The 24,048-nt window shown below is 38.1% G+C and overlaps 2 protein-coding genes across 5 annotated transcripts; one reads left to right on the top strand and one right to left on the bottom strand.

Annotated features, from left to right (window-relative positions):
* Window positions 1-1,654: 1,654 nt before the first annotated feature.
* On the top strand, window positions 1,655-17,848 carry LOC106945814 (coiled-coil domain-containing protein 30). The gene is made up of 19 exons (XM_015029766.1): window positions 1,655-1,791; window positions 2,902-3,075; window positions 3,152-3,272; window positions 3,577-3,776; window positions 4,634-4,729; window positions 7,371-7,536; window positions 8,100-8,171; window positions 9,688-9,803; window positions 11,403-11,510; window positions 12,655-12,756; window positions 13,015-13,116; window positions 14,001-14,099; window positions 14,190-14,324; window positions 14,455-14,567; window positions 14,868-15,009; window positions 15,897-16,033; window positions 16,336-16,453; window positions 17,445-17,506; window positions 17,594-17,848. The coding sequence occupies exons 1-19, from the start codon at window positions 1,777-1,779 to the stop codon at window positions 17,805-17,807; spliced, it is 2,292 nt and encodes a 763-aa protein (XP_014885252.1). The 5' UTR covers window positions 1,655-1,776; the 3' UTR covers window positions 17,808-17,848.
* An 845-nt stretch (window positions 17,849-18,693) lies between these two features.
* On the bottom strand, window positions 18,694-23,700 carry LOC106945815 (alpha-1,3-galactosyltransferase 2). Of its 4 annotated transcripts, none has more exons than XM_015029768.1 (5): window positions 23,045-23,700; window positions 22,507-22,596; window positions 22,073-22,137; window positions 21,152-21,289; window positions 18,694-19,399 (listed from the first exon to the last, which is right to left on the bottom strand). In XM_015029768.1, exons 1-5 carry the CDS (start codon window positions 23,048-23,050, stop codon window positions 18,715-18,717), a joined length of 984 nt encoding a protein of 327 aa, XP_014885254.1. In that variant the 5' UTR covers window positions 23,051-23,700; the 3' UTR covers window positions 18,694-18,714. The 4 variants fall into 4 exon arrangements, with proteins under 4 accessions (XP_014885254.1, XP_014885256.1, XP_014885253.1 ...); XM_015029770.1 differs by having other exon boundaries at window positions 22,042-22,137; window positions 23,045-23,595; XM_015029767.1 differs by having other exon boundaries at window positions 22,042-22,137; window positions 23,049-23,594.
* Window positions 23,701-24,048: the final 348 nt, after the last annotated feature.

Genomic DNA, 24,048 nt, shown 5'->3' with positions numbered 1-24,048 from the left:
GGAGCAGTGGTGTTACAAAGTCTAACAGCTGCTTTGGGCTGCCATGCAGCAATCTGTCACTGAAGGAGCTCTGCAGTTCAGCAGCAGCTTCTTATTTGGAGTGGGAGACGGTGACGCTATGTAGCCAGAGTCCTACTGTTTCCCACCACCAGCACTGAGTCAAGAGGGCATCCGAGGACAGAGCCTGCCGTGGGCCCCTCCCACGTCCCCGAGCTCAGACAGGTGGTCAGTCCCACAGGTGAGGTTCAGAAAACCTCACCTGCACACAGAGACCCCACTTTCAGGAATCAACGTTAAATGTTTTCCATGTGTTGCTTGCTGTTCTTCTCTGGAAAACACACCAGCTATGAATCTCAGGCTCTGAAAGGAGTGAAGGGATTACTTACATCCACAAGGGGGCGTCCTGAACTGTCTTACACCAAACACTGAGTGGGAAAGATAATTAAACCTAACCATAGTTATTGTTTTAGCATAATGTAGAAAATATGACATTAGTTACACACAGAAAATGTGCATTTTAACTCTATTTGTGGTTTATGATAGTATAAAAATCTAAAAAAAAATAAGCTCTTTGCTTATATTCTGTATTGTTCAATGAACTGAGAGACTGCTGTGATTTTCCCCTCCATGTATGGGAAGCACTCCTGCCATGACGCTGTGACAGAAAGTTCTTAGGGGGTTAACTGTTGTCTTGTCTGCACATTATAAGTTCGGCTTTACTGCTGGATGTTTAAGTGTGCATATTATTCAAACTGGCAACACATCGCCCTGTGCACATCATCCCCACCCTGGTGGCAGCTTTATTCTGTGGGCCTGCTTAGCAAAGACACAATGCTGGTCAGAGCTGATGGGTAATGGAAGAGAAACCTGGACTGGAGCAGATGCTCACTTTCCATCAACAATGAAACAGAACAATGATGTATGTATCAGTGTTCAGAACTAAAAGACTATAGCTGGACCTACACATTATATTTATGCATGAGCTTCCATCTAACTGAGTCTTTTTGCATGGAAGAATGTGGAAATAATAATAATAATAATAATAATAATAATAATAATAATAATAATAATAATAATAATAATAATAATAATAATAATAATAATAATAATAATAATAATAATAATAATAATAATAATAATAATAAAACTGTCTCTTGATGTGCAAAGCCGAATTCAATTAAACTCAGTTCCGAAGAGAGTTTTTAAAATATCTTAAGTATTATCGCCCATCCCTTTTGGGTTCTTGTTTTGTTTTTAGTTAAGTTGTGGAAGAAAAAATAGGTAGGAGAAACGATCAACACGTCACCCAAACAGCGTGACGTACCGAACAGTTTGGTACCCTGTGACGCCTTCAGGGACCACCGGACAAATCACTGCGGTTCAAACTTTATATCGCTCTCTTGCTGTCATTACTACCACAGAACGTGATTATATATACTTTACATATTCGTCTCGTACCATGGTGATGGATTTTAGTTTAGATTTCAAGTTTTCTTGTCATCACCTGGGACTTTTAGGGCTGTAGTTACTAAATCCTACGTTCGGGAGTACGTTGAACGCATCTCTCGGTCCGAGTTTATAACTGTTGACCGAAGGAAAGAGAAATCAACTTCTCTTATGTTTATCGTTCTTCTGAATCTCGGCGTTTGTTAGCATTTTTGTAGTAACTTGGACGTTTATTTTTGTTTGTCTTTTTTTTGGACAATTCCAAGAAAAGGGCGTCTTTGTTTACACACATCACAACTCAAAGTTGTTTCTCGATTCAGGACTGGACTGATGGCTCGAGCAGAGGTACTGAAGATATATTTTTTCTTAATAGCTGGAAGAGCCGAAACGTAAAACTTTTAAGACGCAGCAGCTCTCCTGAAAGCACGGTTCTCCGCAAAAACCAAAACCAAAAACCGATTCACCTGGTGTGAATTCACCGTTGTACTTCGTTTTCGGATCCATCCAGCGGAACTTTGCAGACGATCCCAGCCGCGAAAGAAAACAGCGACTCCAAAAGCTAACAGTTCTCACCGCAGCCCTTAATAGGGCCATCAAAATAACACCATTTTTAGAAACGTTTTTGTCGTTGTTGTTTTAAAAACAAAAATCATCCACGTACATTTAGAAAAACACAAACTTAAAAGTGAAATTGTCTAATCATTATTTAGCAGAAACAAAGATGAAGTATATGCAGTGTTTGTAGTGAAGATATAAACAACAGACGAATGTTTTAGCCTTTAATGAACACAGTAAGAACTTTAAACGTGCATATTTTTGGAGTTTAGATTCAGCACGTTAAATAGTTATTTATCCATTTATGCGGCTTTGCTGTCATATTTATAGGATGTCTGGAGAAGTTTGAATTTTTCTTTTGCATTGTCTAAAAGTTATATCCACCTGTTTGACCATGATCATCCATCTATCCAATTATCTATCAAATTCCTGCTGCTAGCTCAAAGTGAATTTTGTTTTTATATTTTAAAAATGACCCCTGAGAGATTTTTAAATGTGTGCCTGAAAACGTAAAAAAGATTGAAAGTCAAGACCCTATAACAGCATATTTTCTAAAGCGCTTTACATGACTAGAAGGAAAAATAAAACAATAAAATCACATTGCAGTGACAAAATGCAAGGATAAACAATGTTCCAGTTAATATTAATCAAAGGCATCTCTAAGCTAAATGGATTTAGCCTTAATTTAAGGAACTCTGTGTTTAATCGGTTTTCTAGAAGTGTGTTCCAGATTAGTGAAGTATAAAAGCTGGATGGGTCGTTTATCGTCGTGTTTTGGAAGATGTTTATTTCCTTTGTGGATTCCAATTCATTTCAAGAAGCTAAAATCAACACAAGCTCTACAGGCATAAAAGTGCTGCCTATTGCTTCACATAATCCTGTCTGTGCTTCTTCTCCCAGGAGCTGGAGCGGATCGTGACGTGGCTGACTGAGGAAGGTCTTGCACCTGAGGCCTCCAAAGAGGCTCAGCTGGCTTTCCTGTGGCGTACCTTCCTTCACACACGCAGCTGCCTGGATAGCGTGACCAAGGATCTGGAAACAAAACGCTCGCAACATTTCGCAGAGATGGCAGAGGTAGATTATCACTGCTTAGCTAATCGGCGCTGTCTGGGGCTGTAATGATGAGCAAGGCGATCTTTTTGTCTGCAAGGTACGCAAGTCCTTGGAGCAGATCAAAATCTTCACAGAGCAGAAAGACGTTTTGACTCAGGAGATACAAGATGAGAACGAACAGCTCAGAAAGCAGCTGCTGCACCTCGTTTCACTGCAAGGTGGGACTTTCACTTGCACTTTGTGTAAAAGTTTGAGTAACTATAGGCAGCTGACAAAACCTCTGGCATATTTTCAGTGCTTATTTCTGACTGCAGTATGAGCCACTTTCTGCTTCCTTATCTATTTTCCGTTCTTAATAATTGATTAAATGTAGCACTTTATTGATGTGCTGTCTCTGCTATCAATATCTGTCTTCATGTAGTCTTCGGTGAAATCATGGGGTTGAAATCATTACATTTCAACCCCAGAAATGTAATGATTATGGGTTAAATTACATCCGCCTCTCCGACTCCTTTCTTCCAGATTCCCAGATAAATGAAGTTGCTAAAATGTTGTACCAGCAGGGCCTCACTGAGCTGGTTCACAGCTCCCCCAGTGAGCAGGTGGCGTATCTCCTGGTGGAGAGGGCTTCCCTGCTTGAGACCAATCAGGATCTTGGCGATGGAGACCCAGAGAGTCGACCGAGGACCAACGCAGAGCCACTGAACCCCGACATATGTGCGGTTGGTGAAAGAATAGAACCAAAACTATTATTTTCGTGGTGTAATTTTTAAAGTCTTCACAGATAAAAACTGTCAAGGTAAAAAAAAAAAAAAAGTGAGATTTATTGGGAGTCGAATGTGTTTTTATCTCAGTCCAGTGTTGAGACTCTAATGAATTCTGCTGCACTGGTTTGCAACCTGAGCGTTATAAACATTTGTCTATGATGCTGATTAAGACCAAGAAGTGAATTCACATCAGTTTTTGAAGACTCTGCATGAGTGACAGGTGCATTTCTGAACCGATTTTAAGGCGCTTTAATTGCTTTTTGAAAGTAATTAGACGATTCAGGTCACCTGAGAAGGATTATTGTAACCATTTTGTGTAAAAACTTAAACTAAATGTTGGATTGAATTTGCTCACTGGAGCATTCATCTTTAGAACATCTCTATTTTTCTTGAAGCTTTATTTTTGTTTGGTTTTGTTGCATTTTTAATATGATCTAAGCCCCCCCTTTTTTTTCTTACAATTTTATAAAACAGATTTTTTTGTCCAGTTCCTATTTGTTTTTCTTACAGTAAAGTAAAATCTTACAAATTTAGAATTGTAATATTTGTGCATAATTTCTTCTTTACAATATATACTTATCACATACTCTATTTCCTCAATTTATGTATCATTTAGTTGTATTTGCTTAGTAATTATTTTACTGTAAGTGCAGTAGCCTGAACATTTTGTTTGCATAATTAAGGTCTTAACCCCTTTAAAGCACTTTGCATTTGATTGATTGAACAATAGGTTGCAGCGGTTAAGTTAATATGTTTTTCCTTTTTTTTGATTATTATGTAAATAATTTCTGGTATTAATTGTAATTTTGCAGCCCGCCCACAAGAGGTCGCCACGACCTTTACAAAGCTCCTGGAAGAAAATATTTGGACTCCATAAGACTTTGCAGAGCAAGCACACCTTCGTACCTGTACGTATACGAGCTTCTATATGCAGCGCTAAGAAAACGTGTTTAGCTCTCTTACAGATTTTCTGTTTTTGCTTCTGTGTTCCCTTTAAAAATGCGTGAGAAAAAAAAATCACGTGAAGAAAACTTGTGTAAATACAAAATACAGTTTTAAAATTGTGATTTTAAAATAAGTGGGAAACAAAACTATCCAAACCAAGTCAGCTCTGTATTAAAAGCTAATAGCTCACTAAAGCTAAAACCAGGATTTGATGAGTGTTTGGGGGATTTTTCACAAAGAGCTCAGTTGGTTTGGATAACTTTCTTTTCTCAGAACATTTGTCCAATATTACAGTTTTTTCAATCACTTTGGTGCATTTGTCAGAACAGAACTGTAATTCTCAAAGCTATTTGCCCAATCTTCATATTATTGTGTCTCTCATGCACATCAAGAAAAGCAGTTTCTCATTTCTTTCAACCAGTTGAAAATGCTTTGATGTATCCATGAGAGTGATTATGTACAGTTCTCTACTTTTTCCTACCTTCTCTGTTGCTTTTGTCATGTTGACTAAAATGTGTAGTTATCTCTTGAATCATCTCACCCTAAGCAACATTTAAGCAAAAGTCTTAACATGCAAAGGTGTCATAACATGTTGGGCATATTTCTATACTTCTTCATTAGCCTTTTCTTTCTAAGTCTGTCCTGAGTTGCTCCCAGGTGAATCCTGACGTTCTCCAAATGTGTGAGGCATCTGCTCAGTCAAAGATCAACCAGTTTTCTGAAATGGCTCAAAGTTGCACCTCATGAACCATCAACTGGCAAGTATATAGATTATACTGTATAGCTGGAGCACAAGACGATGTTACGTTTCTGAGAATGAGAAGACGAGGGACTGGACGGGGTCAGCAGCCAGAGAGAAGAGGAAGAAGTTTGGAGGCAAAACAGAAGAGGCTGAGGGCATCTGCCACTTTCCTGTTGCTCCAACATCATCAGGCAATGGATTGTTTTTTCAACATGGAGATAGAAAGTATATGAATACTCACCTGTAATTCCTGCAGCACTTTCCTCAAGGAGATCATCTTATGTTACCGTTTCTACTTTTTTTTTTCCTTTGGGTTCTGTTTTCCTTTCTGTATCACAATGACGATGTTGACATGGTCAACAAATTACAGGAAATGTGAATCTTGTCATAAAACCTTTAGCCATAGTTTCCACCAGAACGTCCCTGTAGAGTACCCTTATATTTACAGCATGGCTTATCAATTTGAAGGTCTTATTTGCACTCGATGAAACAAGGACTTGTCTTACTGAGGCATCGCTGTGTTCACCGACACGGATATTTCATTTTGAGAGATGAGCTAAGGATTTTGAGAAAGACTTTGGCTTTTGCAGGTAATCTGTGGTGTTCTGTTTGCACAAATTGTTTGGGAAACGTGTTTACCGTTTTGCAAATGTTGAGAATTGTGAGGGTTCTTACATAGACCAGCCAGAGAGACGCTGAATGGAATCCAAAAATAATCTTAATTTATTACAAAAAAAGTTCAAAAATAGTTAAACAATGAAGAATCGGGCCCAAAACTGAGGTCAACATAACAAACTACAACTCAGGTGGTAACACAAAGAACTCAAGCACAAAACTGACCTAACAAACAAGACATGAGGGGAACTTAAATAGTGGCTGATCAGACCACTGCTGACAGACGAGGGCTAATTAAACATACAAGAACTTAAACAAATACTAATCAATACAATACCAAATCTTTAAATTAAATAAACATAAAAATGACATTACCAAATAGAAGAAACATTAAAGAAATGGTCAAATTAAACTAAAGAAAACCAAATTTCCCCGTCCCCTGACAAACAAATGGAACGGCCCGCTGAGGAGGTTTTGCCAGCCATATAAGGACGTCAATTAGCTGGAGCTCTTCTGTGACCCTCCAGCAGCAGCTCCAAAGGAAACTGGCAACTCAAAAAGAAATTAATTTGTTGCATTTAACAAAAATATAAAGAACTGTCAAATAAAGTTAAATAAATGTGTGCACAGCAAATAGTTCACTAAAAAGTCAGGCTAATGAAACTAATTTTTAAAAATAAAAATAAACTATTCACTAATTAATATCTAAACTAATGTTAAGGATAAAAAAAAAAAAAAAACGATCACCATTCAGGTCTGTGTGACAGTACGGTCAGCTGTCACAAGAATGATTCGAGAAATGCACCAACGCGACTGAGAAAATCTGCAAAATATCTTTACTGATCTTGTATCAGCACTGTCACACTAAGCAGCAGTGTATTCTGCATGCACTAACAAACTGTGGAGCTGCTTTTTCACAAAGCACCAGCATGCATGTCCTGCATGCAGGAGATGCACCAGCATGCATCTCCTGCATGCTGGTGCTTTGAGATCCTTAACGCCACGTTTTGTCTTTTTTTTTTCAGTGATACTAATCTTGTACACCAGCATCAGATAAACTTTGCATGACCTCAAGTTCAAGCTCCACTCGTGCATATTTCTCCAGATCATATCTCAAGGTGTTGTCTCTGTCTTAGTTTTTTTTTTTTTTTTTTTTTTTTTTTTTTTTAGTCAAATTTTTTGTTGCTATTTGCCAACATTTAAGTTGCTTTAGATTTATGGAAACGTGTGTCTTCATCCCCTTCCAGGGCGGGGACACACCTTTGGCTGGTGAACCAAGATGCTTGGAGAAGGAGTGTTCCCGACTGGAGCGGGATGTGGAAGAAGGTTCCCGCAGGCTGGCCATGGCCCACAACGAGATCCGGCATTTGAAAGATGAACTGGAGTCCGCTCACTTTACCCAGAAAACATATGGTAAAACGTATTAGTCAGTCACTGACAGAGTGGTAAAAATGGCCTCTTACAGATTACTAGTGTGTGGTTTTTTTGTAACACCCCCAAATGTTTCGTTTCCAATCAAATCAATTTTAATGTTAGACAAATATATTAAAAAAAAAGGTCTGTGGGTCTTTTGTGACTTCCTGGATGAGTTGTTGATGCACTCAGAGGATTTTTGGTAAGCCGTATAGTGGCTTTGTCACCTTTCCCAGGCAAAAACCTTTTTACTAGAATTTCTTTAGATTGTTTTTAGATGACGTTAGTTGTCCCAAAATCCGTGTGAATCCATGATTTAACTGGGAAGAAATTACATTTTCACAAAAGCCCAGGTTGGTTTGAGTGGTTTGTTTCCTGAAAAACTACCATTTTGTGTTTAATTAGATTATTGTCTGAAATCAAACTTTAATGTTCTGAAAATCTGTGACAAAAAAAAAAAAGCACAGAGGAAATCTTAAGATTTCCCATGTTTTCACGGCTCTCTTTGCCACCGTTTTAAGAGGAACCCTGTAAATGTAACATTTCTGCCTTCTGTGTTTCAGAGCCTGAGCTGCAGGCAGCACAGGAGGAGGTGAAGCAGCTTAGGAAGGAAGTAGGAAAACTAAAAGAATATGGTAAGCCATCATTCCCAGTTGTGTTTTAATTAAGTGTTATTTGCACAAAGTTAAACATAAACCAAAAAAAAAACACCACGACATGTACAAAAACTGACCAGCTTGATAACATCAGTCATCTGAAAGAAGCATAATTTGCTCCAGAATTTCCTGGCAGAGACTTGACTCCCTAAATTATTTACCAACGGTGGAATTTCTTATCTTAAAAATCTTCCCATTACTATTGAATGGCCTTTGCTGTACGATTACGTCACTCAGCTTTATTTTTAATTGTTTTGGACAGCACAAAGTGTCACAAAGTAACTGTTGCCCTGGATATAGGCCTTGCATTTTAATAAAAAGGTTATATAAAAGTAAGACCAGCGCAAGTTCGGCTTACAAGCAGACAAAACCCATTTCATTTAAATCGATGCCTTAAATCAGGGGTCCCCAAACTACGGCCCTCCTCATACCAGAGAGCATTCAGTGTTTTTTTTCATATATTGTATTTTCTGGTTTATATGTGGATTTTTCTTCACCCACCAGGGGCGCTCTTGAGCAGATGTGAAACTAACTTTCCCTCAATGGAATATATATACTAGTCAGTCCCAGTCACCGTTTCACTCACGGTTTTTCCATTTGCATTCTGGGTAAAAATCTATCTAAAAGCGCGAATGTAACTAAGACCGGCCCCGACCAGAGAAAGGAACAGCTATGTGGCCCTCGCAGGAAAAAGTTTGGGGACCCCTGCCTTAAATGATAACACATCTAAAAATCTGAAGCATATAAAAGTTTGTGCACACATAGGGCTGTGGTTATTCATGTAGTTACACCTTTTTCTACCACGTTTTCTTTCACTAAACTTTCCAGTGATATTTTTGAATACAGCCAGCTTCTTTGCCTCTTACCTTATAGAAAGTGTTTTCCTGCTAGAAAACCAACAGAGAGCGAAACTGGCAGTTGAAAACTGAGTGAGAAGTACGATTTCTGACCAGTTTCAGGTGGCTGATTACAAACCGCGTGCATCTATGAGGGACCACAAACAGGCAAACTGAGGGAAGGAGACTAACACGGCGGAGCTGAGTCAAGACTCAGTGGGATAAGATAATAAGACTGATTAATGATCCAACTGCATAAAGATCAGAACATAAGATGACAAAAATACAGAGGAATTAACTGAGTACAGTAATATGGATGTAAACAAACCACAGAGAATTGATCGAAAATACAAACGGAAAACTAAAACTCAGATTACCCGGGGTCGTGACAAACTCAACAGACATAACTGCTTAAAAGTCTAATTAAACTAAATCCTATGTGTCTCAGATTTTTAATAACGTAACTGAGAAAAATGTACTTTTATGATTTTCTACTGTATTGATATGAAGCTGTATTATATTTAAAATGTCTTCTGAGTGTATGGGACATTATCAAAACCAACTACTGCTTTACTAAAAATGAAACAACATAGTTTGTGAATATTTATCATCAGTAATCAGACGAGTCAATAACTTAAAATTTCTTGTTTTATATAAAGAAATGGTTGAGCTGCGGAAGGCCAAAGAGCTTAATGACCGTCTGGATGTTGAGATCAGAGCCTTGAGAAACAGAGTCCGCTCTCTGGATGCAGAGAAAAAGTCTCTGGAGAAGACGGTAAGAAACTTTCTGACACAAAATAGTCTGCATGAAGGGCAGGTATGAACCATCCAAACCAAACTGGTGTCCTGTATGTTGGAGATAAGAGAAGAACTGGAGATTCTTCTCGTCTGGAGAGTACACACAATCACAACGTGCGCTTTAATTTACTGATCCACATTGGATCAAAATGGGTTCAAATGAGTGTCCCCATTGATATTTGGATAAATGTCAATAAAAATTAGCAGACAAACTGCTGTTTTGGAGCAGTCATCAATGTTCATGTTTAATTCTGACAGAATTGGAAGAGTTTGTTTAAATATCTTGGTTTTCTTGCAGAGACCTGCCTTTTAAATACAGTCTATACATTTTCAAATGGGTTTTGGTTGAAATAATATTAAAATGCTTTATCTATTTGAAAAAAAAATCTACCTTAATTGGAAAAGGAAATTTGAAAGAAAAAAAAATTACATTTAAAGATGCGTTTTAAGAAAACTAGGGCAAACCTAGCTTTGCAATGAGAGCATGCTTTGCTGCTTTTTTTTCCAAACAAACTGTTAAATTGTCATGTAGAAGTGAAGAAACAGAAACCACTCTGGTTTTCTAGACATTTCAGTAAATGTTTGATCGTCCTTCTGACTGTAAGAAGACTGCAGTGCAGGGAAATAGTAAATCACAGTATTTGTCGTCATCCTTGAAAAACATCCTGCTTTAATTTATTAATCCTGTTTTAAAGAATACATTTGGTTTGTGAATGGACTTTAGCATGAAGAGATGAATTTTCATCCTTGAATCATAATTTATAAACTGCTGCAGCCAAATTTTACACAAGATTTATAAACACCAGCTGTTCAAAATTAAAGAAACACAAATTAAGTCACAAACAGTTTTTATAAATTCATCTGAAAACGATAAACTCAGATTTTTCTGACTCTTTTCTTTCTTTATCAATCAATCATCATCCTCTGTGAACTTCATACCAAAGTTTCCAACCAAGCAGCATTGCACTGATGATTGCTGGACTAAATCTAGAGCTGAAACTGCCAGAATATGATTTCTTAATTAAATATTAGAAAGTGTATTTTGAACTTAATTTCTGCAGTTATTGTATTAGAAAGATTGAGATACTGTCTGAATGGGAAACTCTATGGTTTCAAAAAAAAGGTGGGAATGTGTTCAAAATTAAAAGACCAGTAGTGTGAACCCGGATGATGTATATCTTTCAGTTTATGTATAAATTAGTTACTTTTCTCAAATAATTTCTGTAATTTATGTACATGCCTTCTGTATTTTGTTTTCTGTATCTGTTCTGTCCATGTTTTGCCCTGTTATTGTTTTTTTCCTCTTTTTTACTGTATAAAATTTCAAACCATGTAATAACATAATATTTAAAAAAAAAAGTGTATTTTGGTAGGATTGTGTGAAGCAGCAATTTCCAACTTGACTTTTAAAACGTTGCACATCAGTGTGAAAGTCAGTTTGATCCTGAGCTTCGGTCTAACGGCTAAATCAAACGGCACATTTGAATGTTTTGATTTAAAAAATACTGCCAGTTGTTACTAGTTGAAGAAGTGCGAACGAGTTGCATGTGAGCGGTGCCGAATCTGTTTGTTTTAGATGGCGTGTCAGCAGGAGGACGCTGAGCGGCTGGAATCAGCCCTGAAGGGGCAGCAGATGTTATTAACGATAGACGTACAAGTTGACCAGGACAGAGGAGAAGATAAAGTAAGTCTCTTCACTTGAACTGGAAATGCAGAACATGATCCAGTGCAACCAGAGCCTTTCATTGGCTGATTCAGATGTGCATTACTGAGACTTTAACATAGTTTTGATTCGCCTGAGCTGCGTTTTTCTGGAGTTGTTTCAGCCAGAAACTGTTTGGAAGCTTCATTATGCAGTTTAGGAGAATAAATTATGTTGGAACGTTTCAAAGCTCTGCGTCTTAACCCATAAACCAGGACTGCGGTGAAATATCTGATAACTTTTGTTGAATAAACCAGCTGGTTGCAGCCAGCTTCAGAAACGATGAAAAGATGCAAACAAAGGAGAGAAAATCACCCGTTCATCATTCTGACGGACCGATAAAATCCGGAGTTGTCTTTTTGGACCAGTCCAACAAGTTGCTCAACGCACCACAGTTGTTGGTTTGGGCTAACAGGAGTGTAACAGAAACAGAGGGACTGTAGGGTTGGTCTAATAATGTATTAAAAAAAACAAAAACAGCATTAATTTAAGTATCTGATGTATTGGTGCTGTGTGGGAGACGGGAACTACAATTTCTCTGAGGGAAAGTCCCAAAGAGATAGTTTCTATCTATCGATCTGTTTTCAAAGCCGTTCAAGATGCCCGTGTTGATTTCTTCTTTCTAGAGACAGAAAGAGGAAATGGTTTTAGACTCACAGATGTATTGGTGAGTGAAATGGTTTCACACAGAAATGAAACAATTTCACTCTATGAAATGGTTTCACAGAGTCTAAAACCATTTCATTTCATGGTAAAATGCACAATAGATGCACATACAGCCAAAATAACTGGTTTCAGTTCTTAACTGACCACCAGCAGTAAATGTGAATGTAAATGTTGGTAAATGTGAAACATTTCAGGCCCGCGACCTTGTCAGAGCAGTTTGTAAATGTTAAATTTTATGTGACGTCATCTTAACGACTAACTACACGGTGGTAAGACTGAATGCATCTTGAATAAGAAAATGTTGGCATGATTTCAGTTGGTAACAAACAGAAAAACGCATTAATTTGATGGTCCGGTTGAGGTGTTTTCTTTTGAAACAATCTGTTGCATCTCCATGGAAACATGATTCGAAATATTCACCTAACGAACTGACAGAGATCTGCTGTGGTTTTTCCTGCAGATGCCAGGAGCTGACCTGACGACGGGTGATAAATCACACGTAATTTTGCAGGAACACTCAACTGCACAGACACAACAAGCCATGGAGAAGAAGGAGGGAGGTGTAAGTAGACACAGCCACCAGTGAGAGACGGACATTTGAATCTGCTTCTTCATGCAGAAAAATATTTGCTGTTTCTGAAATCGTCTTTATTTGAAATAACGGTGAATGTTTCAGTGCTTGATGCTCTTATCTGTGTACCTTCTTGAATTGTTTTGAAAACTTTTACTTCCCCTTACAAATTGAAAACCACAGAAATGTTTAACGCCCATGCCAGGCGTTACTTTGCCGCTGCTGATCTGTGTGATGCTGTTGTCGTAGGTCGAATCTCTGCAGGAGGTAGTGAAGCAGTTGGAGTTGGCCGTCAGGAACCTACAGGGTTCTTACACGTTTCCCACAGACCAAGCTAGTGATTTAATGAATGTATGTCCAGGCAGAAACGCCGTTAGAGATAAGGCTTACTTCTGGCTTTCAGCTTGTGCAGCTCATTGGAAACAGTCTTTTCCTCTTGCAGATTTCTTCTGTTCTGACTTTTTGTCTCAGGTTTTATAGCATCATGCAAAATGTGATTTCAAATGAACGTGAGTAAACAATCATCCAACTGGTATCGGCATCATTAACTGCTACTCGTTTGAAGAATGCATCAGAATTGTTTTAATTCAACCACGTTGGAGTGCTTTCACCCAAAATTGGCCTGTTGATTCATTGGCCGTCAACAACAGGCTGAGCCAATCAAAAACTGAGCTTTAGCTTTTTTTTACTGTCTTGATTAATAACAATGCTCGGCTGAACCACATGGGAAAAAGTACCAACATCAAATCTAATGGTGCACAGAAACTCCTGCCATTTTAGCAAAGCTTTTAGTTTTTCCCAATGTGACTCCAAATGCAGCGGTGATTTATTTATTCAAACTTTTAACAGAATAGCAGAATCCTGTGTTCAGAAAATACATTTATTTAAATGATAGCCACAGTGGTTGGCTTTATTAAAGATATTAAAACCTACTTTAGTGTTTTTTATCCTAACAAAGCAATGTATTAAGTCAACGCTTATTGTTAATTGACAAGATGGGCAGTTATTGTTTTTGTTTGGTTTAAATGTCTTTTTTCCCCCTCTATAAATGTAATATAAAGAGAGGCAAAAAAAGAACAAGATTAAATCTGGAAGGGGCAAATACTGTTTTTGCAGCTCTTTATGTTGCTCTGTTGCCATCTTTTTTTTGTTATAAACACTGCAAATATTTTAGAGACGAAGTCCAAAACTGTTGCTCCATGACTAGATTCTTATCTATTTATTAATTTTTTCAGTTCATGACAACCGACGAAACTCCGGTCGATGAGACCTGCAAGGAGGAGCAAGAAGTCCTCGGTTTTCAAACAAGCTGCCCCGAGGAGAAGCAGCCAGACGTGAGCGAGCGAGCGAGCGAGCGGGGAAATTCAAAACAAACAAACATCATGTGGTATCTGTTCACATGCAGCTTCTTCTTGTCCCTGCAGGACGAGTGTCTTCAGGTTTTACAGAATTACCAAAGCAACATTAACGACTTTCTAACCGTTAGAGACAAATGCTCACAGCTGGAGCAGTCCAGCAGGACAGAAGAGTTTCCCTCACAGGACAGCTCCACACTCGAGGTAACCCACATCACCCGGCCGGATCAGGTTTTACTCTGGTTTGTTATTCAGGACGCGCAACAAGCGACCCAGCTGAGCACTCAGGAAAGATACCGACAGCATCTCTTCCTGTGTTTGTTTTGCGATGCAGGAGTGTTCTGAATGTCCCGAAGGAAGGCAGGCTCTGATGTTTGATGATGACGAGCGAGAGACTTATAAGGAGCAGATCTGTAAAGCCCTTAACTGTATTGATGAGGAGCGAAGGTAACGCGCCCGAATTAGTGATTTGTCTATGGATCTGCTTTTTCAGAAAAGTTGGGAAGTTTTTTTTAATTGTGCCACAAAAAAACAGAAATTTATAATCAGGTTCTTTGACTCAGTTGCTATAAAATGTAAACAAGTATTTTGGACTGGAGTTTCTGCATCGCTGAAGCCACATGGGCAAAAAGTCCTTTTAGTGTGAAATTCAATTTGAATGAACGTCTCAGCCATTTTTAAAGGTTGGTGTGATTAGAACGCATCTGTTTTTACATCACACCTGTTTCTGGTGTCCATCATGTCTAGTAAATACCACAATATGAAGGAGAGATTATTGGAAAAACTGTCTCGAGCCAAACAGAAACTGGATGAAGAAACAATGTGGCGGGACAAGAAGATCAACAATTTGGAGAGGGAGTTGTCCCTGTGCTACCACTCACTGAAAAAGGTGAGGCTGCAGATCTGTCGCTGCTTATGAAACGTGCATTAGTGAAGGATTTTTGGCTAGCACTGATTATTTGGTACACGGATGTCCAAACCTTTTGTAACGTGAGCCAAAACTGTCGAGTCAAAAACACCCGCAGGCCCCCCAAAAATTATATGTTTAATAAAAACTCACACCGTCACTTTTTTAAAATCTATTCAATAATGTAAAGGTTGAATTAAACAAATAAATTGGATGTGTTTTTTGTTGGAAAGTGATGCGTAAACTATTGTAGGGCTAAAACTCGTAGGAGGTATAGAAATATTTATCAGGCGCCTCATGAAAGAAATAATAAAGTGAATCAGTCAACAATTCAAACTCTGTCTTTGGAACTGGATGGATCTTGTTCTTGCAAAGATTACAAATAATGTGGTTATTTAAAGATGAATGCTATAAGGAGATTTTAACATGATTTCAGTTTGTAATAATTAAATATGAAGTTTCCATCTACATCAGCCACCTGTGATGACGGTGTTGCTCTCGAATGTCAGCCAGTGGGCCGCACAGAATCAGTCTAGGGAGCATAAATGGCCCTCGGCCCACACTTTGAACACCCCCGATTTAGTATTTTTAACCCTGTTTTTTCTAAAAGGTCTTTCCATAAGCACCCGGTGAACTGGAGCAGTGACTTAACTAAACCTTCGTGAGGATAAAAGTTTTTTTTTTTCATGCTCTCATCTGCTTTTGTCTTTCTAATGTGATTTCTGAATCCTCTTCCAGTGAAAAATAACTCATTTTGAAGGCAGTTGTGCATCAATGAGTCGCCTTCCTGTATCGACCGCATTGTCTGAGTCATATTCCTCTTGTAAAGACGAGGATGCTGAACTCTAACTTTACTGTTTTTGTTCCAGGAGAAAGAAGTCGTTGAGTGCATAAGAGTGGAAAACGAGCGGCTGCTTAGCGAGAGGAGGAAGCTGTTACAGCAGCTCAGTGAGGAGGACGACAACATGAAAAACATCAAATTAACAGCCTGTGTGTCCCAAAACAGGTGCCGAACCATCCACTAAAATTCAGCGTTATGTTTTAAGTTGCGATCAGAGGACATCACCTGAAGCAGAGCTAGATAATGCTCATTCATAAGATGTGACAGTGACACGCGTTTACTTTCTGGCTTTGATTTTCAGTGGTATAAAGAAGAATAATTAAGAAATTATGTAGTTTCTAAGGTTGTGATTAGGAAATGCATCACATTTACGTGAGGATTTTAAATTTACACTGCCAGCCGTTGTTTGCGACGGGTTCTTCCGGCCCAGAAGTCTTGTTCTGATGTGTGTTTGTTTCCGTCTGAAGGGTGCAGTATTTAGAGACGGAGAACAAGAATCTGGGGAACAAAGTTCTGCAGATGTCCAACCAGATTTCCACTCTGGAACGCAAGTTGCAGAACATGCAGTTTATGCATTTTACTGAGGTAAGTGTCACTGTTAAAAATCCACAACTCCATAAAAAACCCAGTTTAGAACAATATTAGTAAGACGGGGTTTTGTCAACATTAATTTAAGAACTTAAGAAGCCTAATTTATGCGACATAGACCATTACACATTATGTAGCACATTATATTTAACAAGTCAAACTTAAATGTGTTTTATTATTAAAATACATTGAAATAAAAATGTTCTGCAGGTCTTAATAGATGCATTAAAGAAAAACTGTGCTAGAATCGCAGAATGAAAAGTTTAACGGAGGTGAAACTGTTGAACAGATAAACAGAGATGAACTTAAACCTCCAATTAGCCTCAAGTCAAAACCAATCATTCAACTACAGAGTGAAAGTAAACTCAAGCATGCATTTTTTTAGTTTCTTTTAGTATCAAAGTGGCTGAGAGGTTGAAAATTAGTTTAAAACTAATTTATATTGCAAAACTGCTGCTTTTTTTTTTTTTTTAGAACAAATTCTTGTCAAACATGCCGACTGATTCTGTTCAGTGAAAGCCACAAAAGCTAATTAGTTTTTATAGGGATTGTCTAAACTAATCTGAATTTTCCAGAGTAAAGTTATTTTATCTCATAGTAAGTATGATGTAGATAGAAAAAGTGAATAATATCTAATGTTTTATGAATTATGCAATACATGAAAATAAATAAGGAATATACTAACCTTTGACTTTTAACCAATCATTTTTCCTTTCATTGACATTTGAAGCTGCGATGCGGTTTTACGCAGCATGAAGTTTCGTTTTCTCTGTTTTTTTTTCTTCTTTTCTTTAGCTCAGTTCTGTGCTGTGGATTCTGATAAGATTTGTTCCAGATAACCAGAAGTGCTAGACTGTGTTTTTGTTTGGCTACTGTTATGCTTGCTCTGCTTACCGGCATAAAATATTTATCCAAAGTGTCACAAATTACGCCCTTGGCCAAAAGAATAATTAATAACAAACCTCATGTTTTGGTTTGACTTTGTTAGGAACTTCAGAAAATGTCGACTCTCCCACAGAAACTTTCTCCCGTCTCGGTTCAGACAGCGAGGTGAGGCTGACTCAGAGTCCGAACTAGCTGGTCAAACGTCTGATTGGTAGAATAAATGTGATGTTTGTGTGCTTCCTGTTTTTAAAGGATGATGCTGTCTGAGATTCAGGACCTTTCGGAGGCTCCTCCAGAGTGCGACGCCAAGCGGTCGGATCTGATTTTCTCCCCTGACATTGCAGCTTCTGTGGCCTTGAATCGAACCACGGAGCTCGGCTACCTCAACCTGACTTCACTGCAGAGTCTCTCAGACAAGTCAAGTCCAGATTCTGGTCTCGTTGCCTCTGAAAATACAGCTCCCTGAGCTTTTCTATCTAAAATATGATAAAACTGCGCTGAAACTATTGTGTTTGCCGTGTAATTTAAAGTGATTTGTCCTGTGTTTTCCCACCACAGTTGGCGAGGAGCGGTCATAGGGAAATCATTTGGACTTTATTTTTGCTTAGGCTCATACGACTCAGTTTGTATGAGGTGAAAAACTTACCATCAGATAGATGTGTTACAGCAGGAAAAGCAAAATTTCCACTGGGGTTGTTTTTGTTAAAACCACAAGCAAAAACAAGACCAAAAACTGAATGAGCTCCACTGTGGTTGTGACCTCTTTTTCTCTGAGCACTTCCTGCACTATGTTATGTATGCTTTCTCAAAAACGGCAAAGAAAAGATGAAAGCATTGCCATATTTTATTTATTTCAAAGGTTTTACATTCATTTATTTCAAGCTGTCTTAGACAGAAAATTGATAAACATGTCCAAAAGTTCCATAAATACAAAAATATGATGCTGACTTGAGTCCAGTATTTGAGGTTTCAGTGCAGAATATTTCATTATAAATATGTGAAACGATGTAAATTATTATATATTATTTTTCACTGTCAACATGACTAACATCTCTGAATAGATCTCAATGAGTTTTATTCTGGTTAAATAAAAGTTTAAGAAGGTGATGTAGGAAGCGACGCTGTCATAGGGCAATCGTACAAAGACAAAAAAGAGGAGGACATTTTGAGGAACCTGAAATTTACTAGAGTGATATTGAAAATTTTTGCCTATTGGAAATTTTCTGAGTTTCAAAAACAAAAAATTGCTCAAAATTTTTCTTTAGAACATTTCTGAGATCTCAGATTTTAATGGAAAAATTTCTGAGATTATTCCCAACATATAATTTTTTGTAACAAATTTTGATCCAAATAAAACAAATGAGAGTGTTAATCTATGACGTCCTCAGGTTATAGTAGTCTTTGGGTGCCCACAGCAGCCGGTACACCTGTATGTCGCTCCTGTAGCCGATGCTGGTGTCCCAGCAGTACTCTGGAGAGAGAACCCTGCTGGGCTTGTGAAGCCAAAAGTACTTGTTCAAATGACTCTCGTCGTGCCACAAGGCCTCCACTTCGTTCTCCTTATCCGCCATGATGCTGCGGTAGCAGGCCTCCGTCAGCGCCTTCACGCTCCTCCAGGAGCCTCCGAAGATGGCAGCGTGGTAGTAGAAATCCCCAGTTTTCATGAACGCCTTGGATTTCGGGTTGTGGTCGTAGGTGAACAGCATCCTTGGGAGGTGATAGTAGTGGGCGTGAAGCAGAGCCACCGAGTCTCCCAGAGCTTCGGGGCCAAATCTGCCGGTGAACACCTGATCGACGTCAAAGCAGAAGACGTGCGTGGCGTGGTGGCGGATATCCGACTCGATGACGTCTGATATCGCCTTCATCCTCATCATGGAGATGTCCTGCCACCGCGTGTGCCTCTCCACTTCGATTACTTTCAGGTGCCGATTGGGGGCAAGCTTGATGTTCGGCACCAACTCAGGCGAGTCCGTAAACACGTAGTATGTCACGGGCAAACTCGACATGAAGTGTTGCTCTGATGAGTTCAGGAAGGTCTCCAGGTAGGCGTCCAGGTACCTGCGGAAACAAGATGTCAGCATTTATCTTCCTGTGGTGGAAACCAGGATGTGCTCTAACATTGGGACTGGATAATCAATCAATAATATTGCCTTGGACATGGGAATATTATGTTTCATATGGATCAATATCCATATGATGTCACACTCCTGGGAATTTTGCAGCTGACAGCCATCTTGGTAGGTATCCAGTTGCTATGGAGTTGCTATGACAACAGTGTAAAAAAAGCCACATTCTCCGTCTCTGTCAGCTATTTTATGAATAATTATGGATTTGCTCCATTTTGTCAGACAGACTGAGACTGAAAAGTCAGATAAGTTTCCCACTGGTGAACAATGACCATTTAAACCACTGTGTGCAAAAACGTGTTGGTAGAAATTCATTATTAATGTGTTTAGGAGCCTGATGATTAAATTGAGTATTTTTGCTTGTTTGCATGTTTGTAATCATTATTACACTGTATTTTTATTTCTGTCTATTTTTCTTCAACTGTAAGGTTGTTTCACACCTGCATGTGTTTAGACCTGTTACTTCAACGACCTGTTTAAAAAAACAGACAAACCAGAAAGTTCAGGGAAAGTCAAGAAAGTTACAGGAATATCCACTGGTCCAAAACAAGACGAATATGGGAACCAGACTGTGAAGTTAAACAGGATTTGACAAAGAAAAACTTAATGCCTCAGTAGAAGTACACATGCAATATTTTGACAACAAGGATGAAAGGGACGGAGGATCAACCCCATCCTTCTACCTGTTGGTGCCACAAGAGCGGACCACTGATTGTTCAGACTTGTTGAACTCTGATCCAGAACCACACAGCATTGTGGGAGAAAAAGGTTTCAGCCACTCCACCTGTCATGGCAAGCCAAGCTAGTTTGGTAGCATCAATCAGCTGAGGACAGTGTTTTTCAAACGACGTTATGGGGGCTTAAAAAGTCAGAGGGAAGGATGAGGCAGAAAATGCAAAAAAATCCCATAAATGTTTAAATCTTAATTTTTTCATCATCATTTTTTTGTTGTTGTTATTCAGTCAGTTTTTAAAACATAAGCTAAAATAATTGATTTAAATGTTATTTCATTTTCTTATGGAAAAGTTACTGACAAGAAAAGAAACCATCCAGCTGTGGAGAACACTGCTGCAGAAACCAGAAGAACTGTGGGAATAAAATTAAATTTTATGTGATTAGTATAAAATATTACATATTTACTCATAATCAAAAGAGGGGATTGTGACAAAAATTTGTAGCATCTGGTAATAAAGTCATATTATCTGACAATAAAATTTTCCACCATCTAAAATCGGCATCTAAATCGGCATAATCGGTAATTATTGGTTGTATTAATTATTATTTTGTGGTATTTTCTGTGGGTTTGCAAAGTACGTCCCCAGCCAGAGTTTAAGGCTCTTTGGGAAGCTCAGAAATCACTCCTCTTTAGTTGCCTAGCAACTCGCTCACTCTTTCGTTACCTAGCAACAACCTGTGGAGCAACTTGCGCAGCAATAGTTTAAGGTTTTCTCACAATGTCTCGTAACTGCTTAAAAATAAAAAACAACGGCATGGAGTGAAAGGAGAAAATAAGTACAACAGCTGGAGAGGAAGCTACGGATCAAACGGGAAAGTTTATTCAACCAGTGTGGAAGTATTTCAAATATTTAGAACAAAAAAACTAAATCAATAATTGTCAATATTGACCGATATGAAACTGATATGACCGATATGTGTTTTGTTGTTCAGCCTGTTGAAAACCAACCTGCCAACTGCAAACACAGTCAAGGCAACAGAGGATCCTTTGTTTCTGTGTATCTGGTCGTAATGACTGGGAGTAAACATTCCCTCCCAGATGATGGGAGCCTTCCAGGAAGTGCATGTTTGCACATCATTTCGAGACCTGAAACAAAGGAGGACGTTGAAAATAATAAATAAGTAAATAGTGCCTGGAGAGTTTCCGCCTCTTTTAACAGGAATGCAAATTACAAGAAAAAGCAGCTCAAGTTTCACACATCCTGCAGGGACATTTAGAGCTCTTTGCAAGCTGCTTCTAGTCTTTTGCCATCGGGTGTTGGGTTGAATTTGATTGGACGCAATGTTTGGATGTTTCTCATTTTTGGACTACTTTCTGTACAGCGGAGCTGCTGTTTGAACGCCGTTAGATAACTTACCAAGCTCATGAAGTGTTAAAATGTTGTTTTCTGAAGGCCTGAGCAGCCAAACCAAATATCTACACTCTAAAAGGGCCAAATATCTTTCAAAAATCATAATGTTCTCAACATATGTATTTAATGTTACATGCATCGTTATTGATTTAGCTTCTTCAGTTGGTATTCTACACACAAATTGCCTACTAATTACATTTCTTAAAATAAGTTTCACAAGATCTGACCTTCAATGTCAATTTAATGCTTATGTTAATCGAATTTTGTTAATCTAAATACAAGTCTTGCTCTGCTCACAACATGAACACATTTAAAGCAACACACAGAAAGCAACCTAAAATTACAACTTGTGCAAGTCATTCAGGTAGCAGCAAATATTGACTGCAGATAAACTTGGTGGTGAGAAACTGCAGATTACGATTTCATGAGAAATGCTTGTTTCTCATGAAGTCTGTTGTATGCAGAACTAGAGGTTTAGTCGTCTTACCACAGGTCGAGGCTTGAGTCTGCACTATTACCTGAGGTCAGCATCTCTACACTTTCCAGAGTGCACTTGTCCATTGGAATGAGTCCAATTAAGAATCTGAAATCAGAGAAAACTTGTTTTTTACTTTAAATTTTGAACTAATGCTGATGCATTATAGGCTCTAAAATCTTGTATGAGGTTACATGCTGTTAGCTGACGTGCTTATAGGCAGAAGAAGATGGGAGTTCTTAGTTTTCATTGAGTCTGAATCTGATCTCTTTGGCTTGATTGGTGAAAATCTAGTCTAGGATTTGAGTTTTACCTTTATGTATGTGATGCAAAACAAGAGCAAAATTGTGTTTCATGAAACCACGTTTACCTTCACATGAGTTATTTGTGACTCACAACATTTGAGTTATTACAGATCTGACAAATTAGTCAGGTCTCTTAACACCATTTTAATGCCAGGATCATTTAATAACTCACCGAACTGATGGCGGTGCAAAGAACATGATGGATGTTGCAATCGGAAATAAAAACAGGAATTTCCAAATTGTCTTTGACCTCTGAAAGCTCCTGTGGGGAGAAAATACGTTAAAACCCCAGACAGCGTCAAAAAACCCAGAAATAAATGGACAGTGGATATAAAAAGTTTACACGCCTCCATTGATGTGCCAGGCTTTTGTGATTAAAAAAAAAAGACAATTAAAAATGACTTTATTCACTTTTAAAATTCATCTGTTTGAGGGGAAAAACACAGAAAATGCTGCAGAAACTCAGCTGGTTAAGTTAGGATGCCTTTTAAATCATCTTTTGGTTCAATTTCAGGATGCAGTCTTCTTAACTGGGAGTCTATCGTCTGAATTTAATTTTATTTGCAAAACATCTGCAAATATACCAGATTGAACTTGATTGATTTTGTAAACATCTCAGATTGTGTGATTGTTTAACTTTCTTTAACTGGGATCAGTACAGTAGACTTTGTAATATGTTTTATGGTAGATAATGACAGAGAGACATTTACCCACATTATTGGTTGTTTGTTGACTTCAGTGAAGAAAACAGACTGTAGGCTGAAGGTGATGGCAACCGTGGGTTATGGCACAAAAATGCTGGAAGAGAAATATTTTATGAGATCTGAACTTTATTCAATATTTCTAACAGAAAAAAAGGTTAACAAATACATTTATCCTGGATTTATAAAGATGATTCATTTAATATTAAAAATTATGAATAACAATACCAACACATTTTAAGTTTCCAGCTTGTAAGTGTCTGACATGGTTAAGAGAGGGGAAAATCCCATTTTTGGTGTTGCAACACCAAGAAAAGAAGCTGTGGAAGAAACTGTAGCTGTTGTGGAAAAAAAAAAACAAAGCAATCTTTACATGTAGATAGAGAGATCTTAGTGGTTTGGCTGGGTGAGCCTGTGTTGTGCATTGTTGCGTTGAAAAGGTTTTCATTGAAGAAGGATGACTCAGTTCACAGAAAGACAAAAAAGGCAGCATTGAGTGAAGGTTCTGAGAAATATCTCAGTTGGTGAAGAGCACACAATGGGTAACACAGACTGTATGTACTAAATGCTTTGTGTGTGAGAAAATGCTGGTTGAAATGAATACTGAAGAAATTATACACTCTAGAACATTTGAAAGTGGTTTAACTTGAAAATGAACGTCCACCTGCTGCCTGGAAAATGTAATTTAACTTAACAAGAAAACTGTTTTGGTTTTAACTCAGAAATTAAAGTTCATGAAGTTGATTTAACAACTAGAGACAAGTTGTGTAAACATTGTTTTTAAGCTCATTAATCTTGAATTGTGAGTTTTAACTTAGTGCTGCAATTTGAACCAAACAATTATTTCACAATATGCAATAGAAACAAACGTTCTCACCTAGTTAAAGACACATTTCTCTATTATTTTCACTCACCTTACCAAGCTAAAATAAATACTTATTTTGCTGTAGAATAATTTAAATTCTTGTTTCAAATTGCACAAACAAAATTTCTGATCTGATGATGAATTTTAT

The sequence above is a fragment of the Poecilia latipinna genome, unplaced genomic scaffold (assembly GCF_001443285.1).
Source record: "Poecilia latipinna isolate Pla-1442-1.1 unplaced genomic scaffold, P_latipinna-1.0 Scaffold162, whole genome shotgun sequence".
NCBI lineage: Eukaryota > Metazoa > Chordata > Actinopteri > Cyprinodontiformes > Poeciliidae > Poecilia > Poecilia latipinna.
This window is presented reverse-complemented; position numbering and strand designations above follow the sequence as displayed.

Bases quoted from the DNA above. Each gene is read 5' to 3' on its own strand.
- LOC106945815 (XM_015029767.1), bottom strand. The intron at 21,290-22,041 runs GTAAGACGACTA...CCTTTGTTTCAG, and splicing joins GACTCAAGCCTCGACCTGTG to GTCTCGAAATGATGTGCAAA. The intron at 19,400-21,151 runs GTTGGTTTTCAA...TTGTTTCCGCAG, and splicing joins ACTGTGTTTGCAGTTGGCAG to GTACCTGGACGCCTACCTGG.
- LOC106945814 (XM_015029766.1), top strand. The intron at 12,757-13,014 runs GTAAGTAGACAC...CTGTTGTCGTAG, and splicing joins TGGAGAAGAAGGAGGGAGGT to GTCGAATCTCTGCAGGAGGT. The intron at 13,117-14,000 runs GTATGTCCAGGC...TAATTTTTTCAG, and splicing joins AAGCTAGTGATTTAATGAAT to TTCATGACAACCGACGAAAC.